The sequence below is a fragment of the Neomonachus schauinslandi genome, chromosome 12, assembly GCF_002201575.2.
Source record: "Neomonachus schauinslandi chromosome 12, ASM220157v2, whole genome shotgun sequence".
Taxonomy (NCBI): Eukaryota; Metazoa; Chordata; class Mammalia; order Carnivora; family Phocidae; genus Neomonachus; species Neomonachus schauinslandi.
Genome location: NC_058414.1, coordinates 100,541,857 through 100,559,664, shown reverse-complemented (window position 1 = coordinate 100,559,664; position 17,808 = coordinate 100,541,857). Strand labels below are relative to the sequence as shown.

General features: G+C 45.6%; 1 protein-coding gene across 1 annotated transcript in view; it reads left to right on the top strand.

Moving 5' to 3' along the window:
• Positions 1-17,462, top strand: part of KMT2C (lysine methyltransferase 2C) — a 192,182-nt gene extending 174,720 nt beyond the window's left edge. Inside the window, exons 47-58 of the mRNA XM_044919936.1 lie at positions 13-149; positions 979-1,228; positions 2,283-2,422; positions 2,823-2,930; positions 4,508-5,627; positions 6,757-6,893; positions 8,132-8,274; positions 8,540-8,708; positions 12,660-12,776; positions 13,382-13,455; positions 13,703-13,811; positions 15,524-17,462. Coding sequence (XP_044775871.1) covers positions 13-149; positions 979-1,228; positions 2,283-2,422; positions 2,823-2,930; positions 4,508-5,627; positions 6,757-6,893; positions 8,132-8,274; positions 8,540-8,708; positions 12,660-12,776; positions 13,382-13,455; positions 13,703-13,811; positions 15,524-15,616 — 2,597 coding nt within the window. The 3' untranslated portion in view covers positions 15,617-17,462. The remainder of the gene's footprint in view (positions 1-12; positions 150-978; positions 1,229-2,282; positions 2,423-2,822; positions 2,931-4,507; positions 5,628-6,756; positions 6,894-8,131; positions 8,275-8,539; positions 8,709-12,659; positions 12,777-13,381; positions 13,456-13,702; positions 13,812-15,523) is intronic.
• The last annotated feature ends 346 nt before the right edge of the window (positions 17,463-17,808 follow it).

The following is a 17,808-nucleotide window of genomic DNA, read 5'->3' as shown; positions in this document are numbered from 1 at the left end:
CCCCCACTTAAGGTTTGGAATCTAGAAGGAATGACATCAAAACTGAGCCAGGCACTTTATTTTTCACACCGCCTTTTGGTTCGTCCCCAAATGGTCCCAGATCGGGTCTTATATCTGTGGCAATTACTCTGCATCCTACAGCTGCTGAGGTAAAGATGAAATAGCTTTTTTAACATTATAAACTGTGTCCCCATTCTTAAGGGGTGTCAGGTGGCTTAGAGCAGGGTCATGGCGGACAGAAGCTCACAGAGCTGGGATAAGCAGTCATTCGGATGTCTGGGTTGCTTCTGAGCACTCTGAATAAGCATCACATGGATCTCAGCTGAAGCCGGGGCAAAATGAAGTTAGTGTTCTCGTGTTTTTATTAAAGGGTGTGTCCTTTAGAGAGAAACCTCTCGATAATTACACATAGAAAATGAAGCCATGGAAAAGAACTTTTTACAGAAATAGTGTCAATGTTCATGTAGCAGTTGCCCATATCAAACACTAATAAATTGCTGAGAATTATTTTCTGTCTGATTCTGTGAGGATATTGGCAACCATACTGATGGTCCAATGATAGGACATTTTGGCTGTCAGTATAACTCAGCCCTGGTGTGACAGCATTCTCGTGGGCTGTTGCAGACCTCTGCCCAGAGCCGGACAGAGTCCACTTGAAGGAAGTTTCTGCCTAGCTGTGAAACCTGATGCGGTGTAGCTCCCTCCTTACGGCGGTGTCCTGTAGCTAGAATACTGTAACGCTCGCGCACATACTCAGTGTTAATAGGGGTCCCTGCGTGAGGATTTCTGTTTAGGAAAGCTTGATGGGGATACTGGTCCATTAAAATGATTTTTTTTTCCTGAGACTCTTAAGTCTGAATGAAAGTGGTTGGATTTGCTTGCACAGGCTGTGTCCTGCAGAGAGCAGGTACCTGAAGTTTGCCTCTGTGGCTCACTCCTGCCTTCGGGGGTGACACAGTGTTCACACTCTCATTTTAGAACATTAGCAGTGTGGTGGCTGCATTTTCCGACCTTCTTCACGTCCGAATTCCTAACAGCTATGAGGTTAGTAATGCTCCGGATGTTCCGTCCGTGGGTTTGGTCAGTAGCCGCAGAGTGAACCCAGGCTTGGAGTGTCGACAGCATGTATTTCTCCGCGGGCCGCCGCCAGGACCTGCAAACCCTCCCCGACTAGCCTGCTCGTACCGGCTGAAGCAACCCGATGTGCCGTTCCCTCCAGCAAGCAATGGTGAGCTAGTTTACGTTTGCCACGCTCAGGTTCACTTTCCGTTCACAGGTTAAGCTGATGCTCTGTAAAATCCCACTTCAGTTTTGAACGAGTAACAGCGTGTGGTATGTAGTCGTGGGTAACTGAACCTTCTGTGGTGGGATCTGATGTCCCCAGGAAGTCGTGGAATGCCGGCTCTCTGTGCGGACTGCTGACCCCCCGCAGCGTTGGCTTCCGCGTCCCCCCGAGGGCCTGCCGCCCCCACTGCCTCTCTGGCCGGTGCACACGAGGCTGGCCAGTGGCTGCACTTGTGTTCTCTCTTCCTTCTGTGCCTTGCGCCCCCTCTTCCCTCTCGTTGGGCCTGTGCACTGTCTCCATGGGCCCTGCTCTTCCCAGGGACGAGGCCTCCTCACCCCACTCTCTCGGAGTCTTGTTTTGGTCCTTGCCCTGCTCTCAGGACCTGGCAGCTCCTCACTTCTCATCCGTGAACTCAGGGAGAGCTGCCTGTGCTGGGTTTTTGAGCTTGGCCTCCAGCTGCTTCTGCCTTACTCATTTTTCCCTGTTCTCCTTTCTGCCTCCATGCCCCACATGGATGATGTGCTCCAAATGTGACCACATTTCCATCTTGGGCCCGGGACTCTCTTAGCCCTTTACCACTTTCCAAATCACACTCATTTAAGACTCTTGTACATGTAGCTCTTCATCTTTCATAAAACATTTTTTATCGTCTTAACCCTCAAACAAAAGTAGTATCCCCCACCCCACTCGCTTTGCACTTATGGGGGACTATTAATATCATGGTGAATTGGTTTTCTCTTGTGCTCCTCATGTACAAGCATTGTTTCCCCAGCTGCTTGAGAATAGTTGTGTCCCTCCATTTATACTCCAGGGCCATGCATGTAATAGATGCCCTGTAACCACTTTTATGCTGAGAAGATAAGATTTTTATGAATAACGAATAGTATCAGGAAAGTTAAATGACCCATGTTCTAAGTTGATTTAGGGCAGTTTTACACCTCGTACTACACTGTGTTATTGGTTAATTTGAATCACTAACAAAGTCTTCTGCACTTAGGTCTCTCTGGATGTCGGGACTCTGGGCGTGGTGGCGCAGAAGGCGTGGCACTCAGACCACAGTGGTGCTGTCACTGCAGGGTGGTTATTCTCGGGAGCGGCGTCAGGAAGTCTCTCCGAGACCTGGCCTCTATGAACAAGGTGCCTGCTGTTCCTCCGCTGGGGTGTCCGGCACAGGGCTTGCTCCTTGTCGGGAAGAGCCCCTCTGTGGTGGCCCCGTGGCCCCCAGGTTCCACCAAGTAGCCTCAGCATGTATTTCACGTGTTTAGCTGCAAACCAGTGACAGCAGACTGGTAAACTGGATAATATGAGACCCACATATGTCTAAATAGAGTGAAATATGGATAATAAAGTTTATTTTTGTACATTTATTTTTTCTTTGGCTAAATTACATGCTAAATATTGGCAGGGAGTTACTTTTTTACTTTTACAATAGAGAGCTACTTTCACTTTTAACATAGCATAAAAACCAACAATGGATGGATCTTGTTTTTATGAAATTTTGACTTGAGATCCCCACACGTTTCTCTTTGCTTTTCAGGATTCCCGAGAAAGCTCCAATAGAGTGGAGAAGGACATTGTCTTTTGTAGTAATAATTGCTTCGTTCTTTATGCATCAACTACACAAGCAAAAAATGCAGAAAGCAAGGTAAGATTAGGATAGTCTCAGTGAACAGTGTATAATGAGTGGTTTCCGTGATTTTGGGTTACGTTGATGGATAGAACAGGTTCCTAGCATTCTGTGTGCAGGAAATCCCGGCACATGTTACGCGGGCTGAGGAAGGGCAGCCCGTCTTGCTATTCCAGATAAATTCAGCTTATCTGATGAGAAGGGGGGTAGACTTGAATTATATCTTCGAAGTTCAGAATTGAATAAAACACTAATACTAATAACATCTTTAGTTTTACTTAATTATAAATATCTTATTTTAATTACAACGGTGAGACTTACAACTTTTATTGATCTTACCTGATGGGAAAACCTATTCACAAACACATTGTAAGCCTACTCCTGTATTTTGGGGGAGAAAGCATTTTGCTTGTCATGGTGGAAATGGTCTACTGTACCTGATTCTGTGTGATTTAAGTGTATCTAAATGTGTGGTTGATATGGGTAGACATTTTTGACTGTGTTGAAGGAAGCCTTCCCATGCTGTGATGCCACTAGTCATTCCTCCCTGCATATCATTGCTCTGCTGTCTGTTCTGGGAGAATGTTCTGGAGACTTATTTTTGTAATAGGCAGTAGTCTCCAGTATAATGAAATCAAGCTATATGCCAAATAGGTTTAGACTTTAAATTAAAATATGTTGGGGCGCCTGGCTGACTCCGTCAGTTAAGCATCTGCCTTCTCCTCAGGTCATGATCTCAGGGTCCCGGGATCGAGCCCCACGTCAGGCTGCCTGCTCAGCAGCGGGTCTGCTGCTCCCTCTGCCCCTCCCCCCTGCTCATGCTCTCTCAAAATAAATAAATCTTTTAAAAAATTAATATGTCAGCTTCTATAAGAGGAGGAATTGCTTTTTTACCAGATAATTTTTAAATTTGGTGTGCAGTTCCTGCATGCTCCTGGATTTATGTGAGGTGTATCTTCTCAGATACCCCGTGGAGGGGGCTGTGTGAAAACGGGAACCTGTGGGTACCCAGAGAGAAAGTCCCGGGGCTTGTCTCTGAGCTCACCTCTTCCAGCAGCTGGGTCAGAGCTGGGCAGCGCCAGGGAAGAGTCACGTGTGATGTATGTTGATAGGGGACCACTGCCCCTTCTTTCTTCACATTTATGCCAATTAATTCAGCCTAAGATGAACAGACATGAATTTCGGAGAGTGGGGATAAGCTCAGAGAAGATTATGTTCTGAAGTTTTATTTGGTCCAACAAAAAGCACTGTTCCATTGTACAAATTAAACTAGCTCCTCTCTTCAGCATTGATTTTTCTGGCTTTATTATGGTTAGAGAGGAGTGTCCAAGAAGGTTTAGGAGCAGAGCATTCTCCAGAGATGCAGCCTTGTCGAGAAGGCCTAGGGCGGGACTCCCCGACCCAGCTCTGCTCTCGTCAGCCCGTGGGTGTTTGTCAGCACCTTCAGTGTTTGGCGTCCGCCTCTGCTCAGCCCGGAGACCCTGTCCCTGTCCCCCACCCCCACCCTGGGGGCACAGGCCCCGTGACACCTGCTGCTTGGCTTCCTGCTCTGGGATGAACTGCTCTCCTTACTCCTGTTCCCTTTCATTGTGCAGGAATCTGCCCTGCCATTGCCACAGTCGCCTGTGAAAGAGACGCCTTCCAAAGCGTTTCATCAGTACAGTAACAACATCTCCACTCTGGACGTGCACTGTCTCCCGCAGCTCCAGGAAGAAGCTTCTTCCCCGGCATCACCCCCCATCACTTTCCCTCCGGCGTTTGAAGCAGCCAAAGTAGAGGCAAAGCCAGACGAGCTCAAGGTAACGGTCAAGTTAAAGCCTCGGCTCAGGACTGTCCACGGCGGGTTTGAAGACTGTAGGCCAATCAATAAAAAGTGGAGAGGGATGAAGTGGAAGAAGTGGAGCATTCACATTGTAATCCCCAAGGGGAGCTTCAAACCCCCTTGTGAGGACGAAATAGATGAGTTTCTGAAGAAATTGGGCACGTCCCTTAAACCTGACCCTGTGCCCAAAGACTACCGGAAGTGTTGCTTTTGTCACGAGGAGGGAGATGGGTTGACAGACGGGCCAGCAAGACTGCTCAACCTTGACTTAGACCTGTGGGTCCACTTGAATTGTGCACTGTGGTCCACGGAGGTCTATGAGACCCAGGCTGGGGCCCTCATAAACGTGGAGCTGGCGCTGAGGCGGGGCCTGCAGATGAAATGTGTCTTCTGCCATAAGATGGGCGCCACCAGCGGATGTCACCGATTTCGGTGCACCAACATTTATCACTTTACTTGCGCCATTAAAGCACAATGCATGTTTTTTAAGGATAAAACTATGCTTTGTCCCATGCACAAACCAAAGGGAATTCATGAGCAGGAGTTAAGTTACTTCGCAGTCTTCAGACGGGTCTACGTTCAACGTGATGAGGTGCGACAGATCGCTAGCATCGTGCAGCGCGGGGAACGTGACCACACCTTCCGTGTCGGAAGCCTCATCTTCCACACGATCGGTCAGCTGCTGCCGCAGCAGATGCAGGCATTCCACTCGGCTCAAGCCCTCTTCCCTGTGGGCTACGAGGCCAGCCGCTTGTATTGGAGCACCCGCTACGCCAACAGGCGCTGCCGCTATCTCTGCTCCATCGAGGAGAAGGACGGGCGCCCGGTGTTTGTCGTCCGAATTGTGGAGCAGGGCCACGAAGATCTTGTCCTGAGTGATTCCTCTCCCAAAGGTGAGAGCCACATTTGTATGCCCTGCAGAGCCGGCTACTGAATGTTTTATGTCCGTATTTCCTTGTTTTCTCTCTTTAGGTCATATTTTATGAAAACAGACATGGATTTTTCATTTACAAACACGACGTTTAGCTTCTTTGTGTGACTGTCCCTGCTGTCTCTGCTGTGCCACCTTCTCAGCACTTGCTACACTTACTCGAAATCAGAATATGTATTTGAGCACACAGTTGAGAAAGCAGTGATTTGTAGATAAAGGTTGCCTGTTGTTTGCGTTGGGGACTCTCCTAATGGCGGAAGGCAGGAAACCATATTTACAGCATATTGTGTACGTTGTCTTTTATGAGTATTACCAGGTATTAAACAAATTTGGAGCTAGAAATAGGACACTTAATTCCAACTGTAGGCTGTCATTTTATTGATGCACAAAGTACCGGGGAATTGCTTTTTTTTTTTTAAAAGTCTAGCTGTGGGCGCCTGGGTGGCTCAGATGGTTAAGCGTCTGCCTTCGGCTCAGGTCATGATCCCAGCGTCCTGGGATCGAGTCCCGCATCGGGCTCCCTGCTCCTTGGGAGCCTGCTTCTCCCTCTGCCTCTCTCTCTGTCTCTCATGAATAAATAAATAAAATCTTTAAAAATAAATAAATAAATAAAAATAAAAGTCTAGCTGTTTTTTTTAAAAAAAAGTATGAAAATGCCCTGAAGATAATTCCAATGGAAATATCAATTTCATATTTTAATTTAAATCTGAGGGGAAAGAAACATACTTCTAAGTACTGCTAATTAGATTAATTAGTTAATTAGTGCCTAAAGTTAGGCACCTTGTGTGAAAATGAATTAAGTTCTTGCATGAATTTGTTACATTAAACTTTCTTTTCCACTTTCATTGTTTCATTTCCTTAATGTAACACATTCTTTTCCCCAACATTTCATAAAGTCTTCAAAATAAACTGCCATTTGATAAGCAGGTAATAACAGGGTGGTTAGATTACCACCTCCAAGGCTTTACCTGGAAACTGGTTAAGTCTTTGAGTGGTTGGTCCGTCTCTAGTTTGCTGTTTTATACTGCATCCTGTTTTCCAGAGAGCAAGTTTGTTCTAAATTGTCTTGTTTTTGTTTTGGCCATATGTAGGTGTTTGGGATAAAATATTGGAGCCCGTGGCATGTGTGAGAAAACAGTCTGAAATGCTCCAGCTTTTTCCAGCGTATCTAAAGGGAGAAGATCTGTTTGGGCTCACGGTATCTGCAGTGGCACGGATCGCGGAGTCAGTGAGTGCCTCGGGCCCGATGTGCCATCGGGAGAGCCTTTGTGGTTGCACGTAGTGGTCCCCCCCCCAGTGTGACCGTTTGACACGGGCTCTAATAGGGATACTCTGAGGGAGCACTTTGCTCTCTTTGTGTGTCTCAAGGCATCTGATTCATCTGGACACCTCAGTAAATGTTAACGTTCCCGCAGGGAGGTGGCTCACAAATTTCAGGTTCTCTTCGAGGGTGCGGATGAGGCAGAGGGAAGGGCAGGGACGCTGTTTTGTCCTCAGGCAGTGCTGGTAAGGGGACTACTGTCCCCTTTGCTTCCTCACGTTTTCCTGCACTGACCCTGCCCCCCGGGTGTTTGTAGCCACTCTCCTGCCCCCGCGCCCGGCCATCACCAGAGGGCAATGACCGCAGGAGCACTGGGTCTTCTCTGACCTTTCTTTGCAGTCTTTTAAGATTATGAGCGTGTTTGCCAGTGAGTCTGCACACAATGCTTTTGAGAAGTTGCATGATTATAAGGCATTATTTTGAACAAGAAAAAAATCATCGATGGTTGGTGGGGTTTGTTTTTTTTCTCTTTTTATGGAGAAGCAGAGGACACCCAAAAAGCCACCGAGTTCTAGGTCTACTTGCTTTCTTTGGTAGAGCTCTGCCTAAATGATATGAATCTTTTATGTCTATAGAGAAATATGTTCACAAGAAGTGTATTCTAGAAAAGGCCTTTAACATAAAATTATTTTACAGGTAAACCTTAACTTACCACCTGCACTCTCGGGGCATTGAGTGTGATAACCTCATTGTAGTCAAATTGGAAGAAGTGAGAAATCAAGACAGTAAACCATATAAATGATTTTTAACTATATTTAATTTTTAAATTCCAAATATATGAAAGTTGAAAGAACAAAGTTGCAAGTCAGTACACACTGGGTTGGGATAATCAGATCTAAAGTCACACAGGCATGTATGTTGGTTGGCCTGTGGTGGTTCTGTGGGTTAATACTTTTCTTCAAGGAGCATTTGCCAGAGTTTATGGAAGTGCCACTTTGAAACTGAAATCGGTGTATTAATATTGAAATAGATCTGAGTGCAGGCTGGTTATGTTAACATAAGTTAAAAGACCATTTTGTCCCCAGGGAATATGTTGACAAGTTATTTCCACAAAAGTTCAAGTTGGGCCATCCTTTGGGCCAGCTCAGGATTGTCTGCAGTCATGGTCAAATAAATTAACCTGTGTCTGTTTCGCTCCTTTTCAGCTCCCTGGGGTTGAGGCGTGTGAGAACTACACCTTTCGGTATGGCCGCAATCCTCTCATGGAACTCCCTCTTGCCGTTAACCCCACAGGCTGTGCCCGTTCCGAACCTAAAATGAGTGCCCATGTCAAGAGGTTTGTGTTAAGGTATTTTGTTTTAACTTCACATAGTACAGCCCAGGGTTTCTAGGCGTATTAGTGGTTTTTGTGCTTGATTTGTCTGCTGCTTACAAACCCTGCTGTCTCTGGCTGTGTCTGTGCCGACCGCATCAGAGAACTCGCCGTGTGGCTAGGTGGCTTTCCGTGTATGTTCCTGTCAGTAAGAGTTCGAATCAGCGTGGCCTGGGGCGTTATTCGGAGATATCTTCAGTTTTCCTTTTACTCTTTCCTGTTGACGCGCCATCGTGTGCAGGCCTCACACCTTGAACAGCACCAGCACTTCCAAGTCCTTCCAGAGCACGGTCACGGGGGAGCTGAACGCGCCGTACAGTAAGCAGTTCGTCCACTCCAAGTCCTCGCAGTACCGGAAGATGAAGACCGAGTGGAAATCCAACGTCTATCTGGCCCGGTCTCGTATCCAGGTAAGGAAATAGTCTGTTCTTGGGAAGATGAGAGACAGGACGGGGTCTGGCGGTCAGAAGATACTGGCATCCATACGTGAAGAAGGGTTTCACATGGCTGCAGGATTAGAATCATGTTTTTAAAATCCTATCACATCTTGTTAGTTTGTAAGAGTAGTGACTGAATACGTCTCTTTGAGCCTGGATGCTTTTCTTCCCTCAGTGGGAAGACCTCTGGAATCCACATCTTTGCATCTCAATGAGCACTCATGGGAAGCAGGTAGCACTGTATTTTGTACTCACTGGATTTGTGGAGCGTTCACTAGAGCTGTTTCAAATTCTTGTGAGAAATACAAATGAGGGGTGCCTGGGTGGCTCAGTTGGTTAAGCGACTGCCTTCGGCTCGGGTCATGATCCTGGAGTCCCAGGATCGAGTCCCACGTCGGGCTCCCTGCTCAGCAGGTAGTCTGCCTCTCTCTCTGACCCTCCCCCCTCTCATGCTGTCTCTCTCTCATTCTCTCTCTCAAATAAATAAATAAAATCTTTTAAAAAAAAAAAAAGAAATACAAATGAAAATATTTTTCAAAAGGTGCTCCAGTATGGGGAGTTCTCTTTTGGAAGCCATCTCTTCATGAGAGCACTGTATTTTCTGGTGCATAGATTGTGAAATACCTTATAGATCATCTGCAGGCTAAGCATGTAAATTTATATCCATAGTCCATACTTGCTTAACTGCTGACCTAAAGAACCCAGTGCCTATTCAGCATCTCCCCTTGGATGTCCCAGGATGGAAGTACAAAGTTCACTTTGCCAAACATCTCAGTCCCTAAGCCTAATTATCCTAAGTGTTGTCCCCGTCCACGAGTTGTGTACCTTGGCCCCATATGCCCAGATCCAGAGCATCCTCAAGTGCTCGGTTGCCTTTCCCCCTCAGAAGAGCTCTCTCAATCCACGCTCTGGCTCCGCCACAGTGTTTACCTGCCATAGTGTCTTGTGTGCATGGCCGGTGGGTCTGCCCACCTCCTCTCGCCCAGTCCCACTCACACCCACTGTGATTCCTTCAGAATATAAATCTGATCTATATTCCATTGTCTGTACTCAATTTGGATTCTTGTTCCTTTGTTGGAACCTTTTTTCTCCTCTTGAGAAAATTGTAGGATCTTTTTGTTAGTCTTGATGTTTGGACATTTTACAAAAAATGTGCCTAGGTTCGGGTCGTTTTCTTTTTTATTGCTTTCCTTATCTGATGACCCTTTTCGACCTGGAGCATTGTGGCCTTCAGTCTGAGAAGTGTTTCTGTATTAATTCTTGCAAGTTCCTACCTCTATTTCTTTCTCTTTGAACCTATAGACACATTCGGACCCATGAGATCTGGGCTCTCATAGGGTGGACCCCAGACTAGCAGCAGCGTCAGCCGGGACCTGCTAAGTGTGCCTTTCAGTCTGGCCCCTGCGGTGGGGCCCCCAGACGACCAGTGCGAACACAGATGGGAACTTCTGTCTCCATAGCCCTCCTTCTCTCCTCCTTCTGGTTTTGGTTCCCTTGTCCTTGTTCTGTGGCTTCTACTTTATCTGCTGATCTTTCTTTTGTGTTTAAAAAAAAAACAAAAAACTGAGAGGTCTTTCTGCTCTTGATCTTTTTATCTGATACTGTGTGTTTAAATTACACATATGATATCTTTCTTTTCTTTCTGCTGTTGCGTCAAAAATGGAGCCGCTCCAGCTCCTGGGTCCGCTCCTGGTGGTGTGTCTTTCTCATCTGCTCCATCAGTTATTTTTCCATTTTAAATGTTCCCAAGTAGCTCGTTTACTTGTTACCATTCCTATTTCTCTGTCACTTTTATTCCCTTACTGTCATTTCAATGATTTCTTAACCCCCGTGTTCGGTGTGTTCCTTGCCACTGTCCTGACCATGCAGGCATGTCTGTGATGGATGTTCCGGTGGACTCATTCCCATACACTGTTCTGCAGTCTTCTTTTCTCACTTATCCTCTAGAGCAACTGAGGTGGCTCTGTTTCATTCTTTCATTCTCCTTAATGGCTTTGTGACGTTTCCTGATGTTGATGAACTGTAATTAAGTAAACCGTTCCACAACTGGTGAACATTTATTTTGTTTACAGTTTTTCCCAAAATAGCATTGCCATCAATATGTTGTACAAATATCCCCACGTATTGATATATTCACTCCTTTGGAGAATATTCCCACCAGGAGATTACTGTGTAAAAGTACGTATGTACTTTTCATCTTAGCAGACCTTGTTGGTTTTCCGGAAGGGCTGTCATTGCACATTTCTTGCTGCGTTTGGGAGACACTCTCTCTTCTTTCCCCATTTGTCATGCTGCTGCCCTTTTATATTTCCCCCAGCCTGATAGTGCTTCCTTCACTGCAGTTTCTAACGGCTCACCAGTGAGCAGCGTTTCATGCTTACCGTTTGAATTTGCTCTTCTGTGAATTACATATTCATCCTTTGCCCATTTTCTAATTTGTAAGAACTTGTGCTAATAGATGTTCTCCCCTAACCAAACACCCTGTGCCTACTAGGAAGTATGGTATCTTTTTTCTTATAAAAGTTTCAGTTTTTGCATAGTTAAATGTACATAATTTTCTGTAGTTTCTAGTCTTGTTTAAGACAGTAGATTTTATTGGATATGTAGTCTCTTGGATTTCTTGATTTCAGAAATTTTAAGTGTTAATTTAAGACTGTTTTCTTCCATTGAGTAACTAGTTGAAAAGCACCATTTAGTAAATAACCCTTCCATGTTGCACTGAATTGTGACTCCACCGTACTACTAAATAACTATTACACATTAAATTTTCACATATGCATGGATCTGCTTGGATTCTCTGTTCTTTTTCACTGATCTTGTCTGTTCTTACACCAAACTATATTGATCTCTGTACATACTACTTTTTCGTGTATTCTGGTTCGTTCACCTCAGTTATGTCTGGAATTGAACAGATAAATTGCATAAAATTTCTTTTCCCAGAAGATAATTCAGTTGACACACCAAAGTCTCTGAGATGGGCCTCTGGTACCGTGTGCCCCGCGGGGCTTGATGCAGCTGTACCTGGCAGACTCCCCATTTAGCACACGCTCTTCCCTGCTTGGCTACTGCGGTCTTCCGGCAGCCAGCTGGAGTTGAGAAGGCAGAAACTCACATTGGGACAAGAAAATATCACATATTCTTGGAAATTATCTATTTTTTTCAGTATGTTGTTTTTCCAGAATTCGTAATGCTAAAAACTTAAAAAGTACATAAACAAATCATAGTATGTGATTTATTAGGCCTCTAGCATAGATAGTACGAGCTGCCAAATGAGAGACCCGCGGCAGTGTTTCTCGCCAGGTCACATTCCCGTACATTTCTCTCTGGCCTCCGAACTTCAAATTACGGGAGAAAGTCACCTTTCCGAAGAACTTTATTTCTTTCCAGCTTTCCTGGTAATTAGAGCAGAGTAACTTGTGCTTCTCCTTTTGCTCTGGCTTCCAGGAACTCCTAGCCAAATCCGAAACCTGACTATAGTATTCACAGTCCCTTGTGGTTAGCCCTATTTCTTATCGATTAAGTTTATTGTCCTGTCATATTCTTTTAGAAACAGTAATGGGATAAACACCAGAAGCTATTAGCCTGTTTAGTTGGTGGGATCTTGGCATGAATGGAAGAGAAGATGGCCTGGCAGAATGTGGTGGCCAGTCAGTGGTACAGCTTTGTAAATATGCCTTCAGAATTTAGTAAAAGAAGGACACAAAGCAGGATAGTAATGGCATGACTTTAAGTGGTAAGATTGTTTCAGGTGATAGTATATTCAATAAAAAAGACCATTCGAGTTCAGGTGAAATCTTCAGTGTGGCTTTTGATGTGGCCTTTGTATGAAAGGGAATCGGGTTTGTTGTCCAAGAAATGAAAGTGATTTTTGAAGTACATACACACACATTTTCCCCCCCCATTTTTTATTTCTTTTTTTTGCAGGGGCTGGGCCTATATGCTGCTAGGGACATCGAGAAGCACACCATGGTCATCGAGTACATCGGCACGATCATTCGAAATGAAGTTGCAAACAGAAAAGAGAAACTGTATGAGTCTCAGGTAAGGGCCAGTCCTCCTCTGTCCCTGTGCCATCGAAAAGCTGGAAACAGGGCCAAGTCGCACTGTCCTGTGAGGTTGTTTTGAACAGAAGCCATATCTGGATACTTTTAAAAATTTATTTGAGAGAGAACGCACGCACGCGCGAGAGAGAGCATGAGCAGGGTGTGGGGCAGAGGGAGAAGCAGGCTTCCTACTAAGCAGGGAGCCTGGCGCGGGACTCAATCCCAGGACCCTGGGATCATGACCTGAGCCAAACACAGACACTTAACCGACTGAGCCACCCAGGCACCCCCCTCCTTTTTTAAAAGATTTTTATTTAACATCTGGATATTCTTGTGTTTTCCTTGTTTTTTCCGTCAGTCTCACCTTATCTAGTTGGTGTTATTGTTCACATAGATACAGCTGTAGATTAATGAGCCTGGCGTTGCGAGCAACCTCCCGATCCATTGATTTCCATCCCATTCCCACCACGGACATACATGTCCCCTGACGTGGTTGTGTAACACCCACAGTGAGTGCGATCGGGCTGTGTTTCCATTCACTCGCAGCTGAGTCTTCCTGCTCTGAACGTGCACGTGGAGGAGTTTCTGACTTTTCTCTTTCAGAACCGTGGTGTGTACATGTTCCGCATGGATAATGACCACGTGATCGATGCGACACTCACAGGAGGGCCTGCCAGGTGAGGCAACGGGAATCTGGTCAAGGAAGTTCTGCCCAGTGGGTCCATGTGCCCACGACAGCCTCCATGATTAAAAATTCAGGGCAGATAAGTTTTGAAAAGAATTTTCATTTAAAATTGTGTGTGTTCTTGTTCTACGAATGGGCACGTAGAAATGTAATCAGGAAAAAGTTTTCCCCACGAACTGAATGTTTGTAAAGCTTCCAGCTGTTCCATAATCAGTAGTTTCTGACACGGTGGCTTGCAGATATATCAACCATTCGTGTGCGCCTAATTGTGTGGCTGAAGTGGTGACTTTTGAGAGAGGACACAAAATCATCATCAGCTCCAACCGGAGAATCCAGAAAGGAGAAGAGGTAAGAGTGTGGGATCCCGTCTGCTCTGCTCATACCCCCGCGTGCAGCTCGCTGCTTGATGCGGTCGGCCGGCCTGGGGGTTATCCATTGCTTTAGTGCTAGAAGAACTCTTCCTTGTGGTGGGTCAGAGGGTGCCACCCCGTCACTTCCCCGGGACATCCACGTGCCGCCTTCCTCCTCGTGGCAGCATTGCAAGTGTGGACTACCAGCTCCCCCCGATTCCCTTACTCTGTGCTTCCCAAACTCCACACATCCCCGCAGCACCCATGTGGCATCACTTCCCTGTGTCTTCGGGCTCCTGCCTGACCCCCTTGGTCACAGATTGACAGGATTCCTCTCTTTAAAGATTCTACCTGTCATCCCACTGATGGGATTGTGGCCTCTGTGGTCTCCAGGAACATGATGCTCACGCGAGGCCACTGGAAGGCTGCAGGCGGCCGATTTGGGGGCAGCATGTGGGTCCAGATCTCCTGTATTCGCACTTAGCATCAGTACAAGCTTACAGATTTTTCTCAACATATTTTCAATTTGGCTCTTTTGTTACAATCTTTTCTCTTCAAAATGCTGGATGCTGAACTTGACATTTGTTTCTCTGGTCTCTTTCACCTGTTAAAATTATTACTAGTCCAGACCACTTATGTTTCCCTAATTTGTCTTCCACAAAGGCGATTAGCACACATTTCGAGGTGCTCTAGGTGGTGCCGCTGAGCAATGTGGGTTTCTGTAAGAGCCTCTCCTGGGCCAGGGGATGAGGGGCCTGAGTGTCTATGTTGGAACCCCCCAGCCCTTTGGATCAGAGCTAGGCGATGATTTCTTGTATTTTTTGGTCATCTTTTTGGCCAAGATTCCCTTTTTAAATCAAGAATTTACCCAATGCCCATGGCGCATCTCAGAGTATCTCGAGGAGTAAATCAAAGTATGTGAGAACCCAGCGTGGTGCCAGCGACCACCAGGGGCGTTGGGACAGATGGAGACCCCCCGAGCTCCGGGTCCTTCTTCCCCTTCCTGAGTATTCTTGAGTAGGTCACTTAACTTCTCCGAGTCTCTGCTTCATTTATATGAAATGGCGCAAGTCTCCCTGAAGAACTCTGCAAGTACCTAGCAAAAGGTACTAAGTGGTTTTGTTACTGAGAGAAGCTACCCAGTAAATGTTGGTGTCTTCCGTTTCAGTGTAGAAAGGAAGTCTTTCCAAACAGCCCCTCACTTAGGACGTTTGTGACAGAAGGCCCTCGGATTGGGCCTCCCCTTCTTCTGGCAGAGTCGGGGGGGTCGGGGGCTTGGGCTCCAGGGCAGCAGGGCTGGTCTGAGATGTGCACAGTAACTTGATGACCCTAAGTAGACCTTTTTTAAACATTCTTTTAAGTGAGGAAAGAAGAGAAGCTGTCAGCCAGCAGGGGTGGTTGGTCCCTCCCCCAGGTGGGGAGGAGGAAGGCCTGGGGGTGGGGGTGGGGGGGAGCCGCGAGGAGGTGTGGGAACGCAGCTCTCCCCAGCCGACCTCCCCTTCCTCAGATGTGGTGCGGCCTGCAAGCGTTGCCTGCCGATGTCTCTGTCCCGTGGGGACCCCAGGTGGGCTTCTGTCCGAGGCCCACGGGGCGGCCGCGGCTCAGGTGCTTTGCTAGGTTGGCTGTGCTGCAGGGTTTGCGGATCGGGCAGGTAGAGGCAGGACCCCCCTGCCCCCGGCCTCTCTCACACTGTGTCTTTGCCGTGGGCAGCTTTGCTATGACTATAAGTTTGACTTTGAAGATGACCAGCACAAGATTCCGTGTCACTGCGGGGCCGTGAACTGCCGGAAGTGGATGAACTGAATGCATTCCTTGCGGTCTCGGCGGGCGGCTTGTCCCTAGGAAGAAGCGATTCAACACACCATTTGAATTTTGCAGACAGAAAGAGATTTTTGTTTTCTGTTTTATGACTTTCTGAAAACTCGCCTCTGGGAGTTCTGATTCCCTCCTCAGTCCTTTGGGCCGGAGTGGCGCCAGGACCACAGAGCAGTCCAGCACTTTTGTTTTCTTCTTCTTTCTTTCCTCCTTCTTTCTGTGGGTGGGTTTTGTTTTGTTTTGTGTTTTTGCCTCTCGCTGAGGAGACCCTTGGGGGCGAAGAGCCGCTCGCCGCCCTGCCCCGGGGTGGGGGCCTTCCTATGAATGTACAGACTGAGATCACCAGCGAAAGGGGGACGGATGTCCAAAGTGCTGGCCACGGCCTTATCTGAAACAGGGGCAGGCCCTCTAACTTAAAGATTTTTTAAAATAAAGTAGACACCACTGAACAAGGAATGTACTGAAATGACTTCCTTAGGGATAGAGCTAAGGGGTAATAACTTGCACTAAAATACATTTAAATACTTGATTCCATGAGTCAGTTTATTGTAGTTTTTGATTTCTGTAAAATAAGAGAAACTTTTTGTATTTATTATTGAATAAGTGAATGAAGCTATTTTTAAATAAAAGTTAGAAGAAAGCCAAGCTGCTGCTGTTACCTGCAGAACTAACAGACCCTGTTACTTTGTACAAATATGTAAATATTTTGAGAAAAAAATACAGTATAAAAATAGTATTGACCAAATGCTACCAGGCTCTGCAGCAGCTCGGGTGCTTATAAAATGTTCATAGGGATGTCACAATATAATTTTGTGTTATTAAATATGCCATTATAATTATGTAATAACCAAAATTTCAACCTAGAGCATTTGGGGTTTTTTGGAAACTACGGTCTATTAGTACTTAATTGTTTTATACACCTTCTGATAGAACGGAGTGTAGGCTAAGACTACGACTTTTATAGCTGTTTTGGTAATTTAAACTAACTTTTTCATATTATATTGTTGCATCCCTACTTCTTCAGTCAGGTTTTTTTGTGCTTACAATTTGTGATAACTGTGAATAATGCTTAAAAATACACCCAAATGGAGGCTGAACTTTTCTTCAGCGGATGTAGTTTTGATTAGAACTTTGTTTCAAGCCACAGAGAATCATGTATACATACTAGATCGTGTAGCAGGACTCCAGCCTAACTCTAGCCTTCTATTTAACACAAAAATTTGAAAAGGAAAAAAAAAAAAAAAAGAGTTGTGGTCACACTTGCAGCTGCAGGACCCCGACAATAGGGTTTCGGAAGATGTAATTTTAAAATGTGTTTGTATGAACTGTTTGTTTACATTTCTTTAATAAAAAAAAAAAAAGCACTGTTTTGTGTTTGCTTGTAGAAACTTAATCAGCATTTTGAACCAGGTTAGCTTTTTATTTTGTACTTAAAATTCTGGTACTGACACTTCACAGGCTAAGTATAAATGAAGTTTTTGTGTGCACAATTCAAGTGGGCTGTAAACTGTCGGTATATCAGTGACGCAGTTCTGAACTTGTAATGTATATGGCATGATGTATTTTTATCTTACAGAATAAATCAATTGTATATATTTTTCTCTTGATAAATAGCTGTATGAAATTTGTTTCTTGAATATTTTTCTTCTCTTGTACAATATTCTGACATCCTACCAGTATTTGTCCTACCGGGTTTTTGTTCTCTGTTCTGTATAATAGTACCTAATGTTGGCAAAAATTGAATTTTTTGAAGTATACAGAGTGTTATGGGTTTTGGAATTTGTGGACACAGATTTAGAAGATCACCATTTACAAATAAAATATTTTACATCTATACAAGCGCCTGAGTCTGTGTTCGCCTGCCCGCCTTCGGCTGGAGCTGTGGAGGGGCTGGGTGCTGGCCGTGGGCCTGCCCGCGGGCTCAGCCCTCAGCTCCCGGAGCGCGACGTGATCGGTCGCGGTTCTCTTTCTTTCCAGATAACGAGTTTACATTAAGTTCGTAGGTCCTTCCAAATGGAGAGACTGTGTTCCCTGCAGCTGAGCAGAGACGGGAACTTCAGTTTCCCCTGGGGGTGTTTACCAAGGTGTCCTGTTCCCTTGTTTAAAGTCTCTTTTTGTTTCATTGTTAAATTTAGTCTTCTGGGGTTTTTTGAGGCAGCCTTTTTCAGATTTATTCTGTG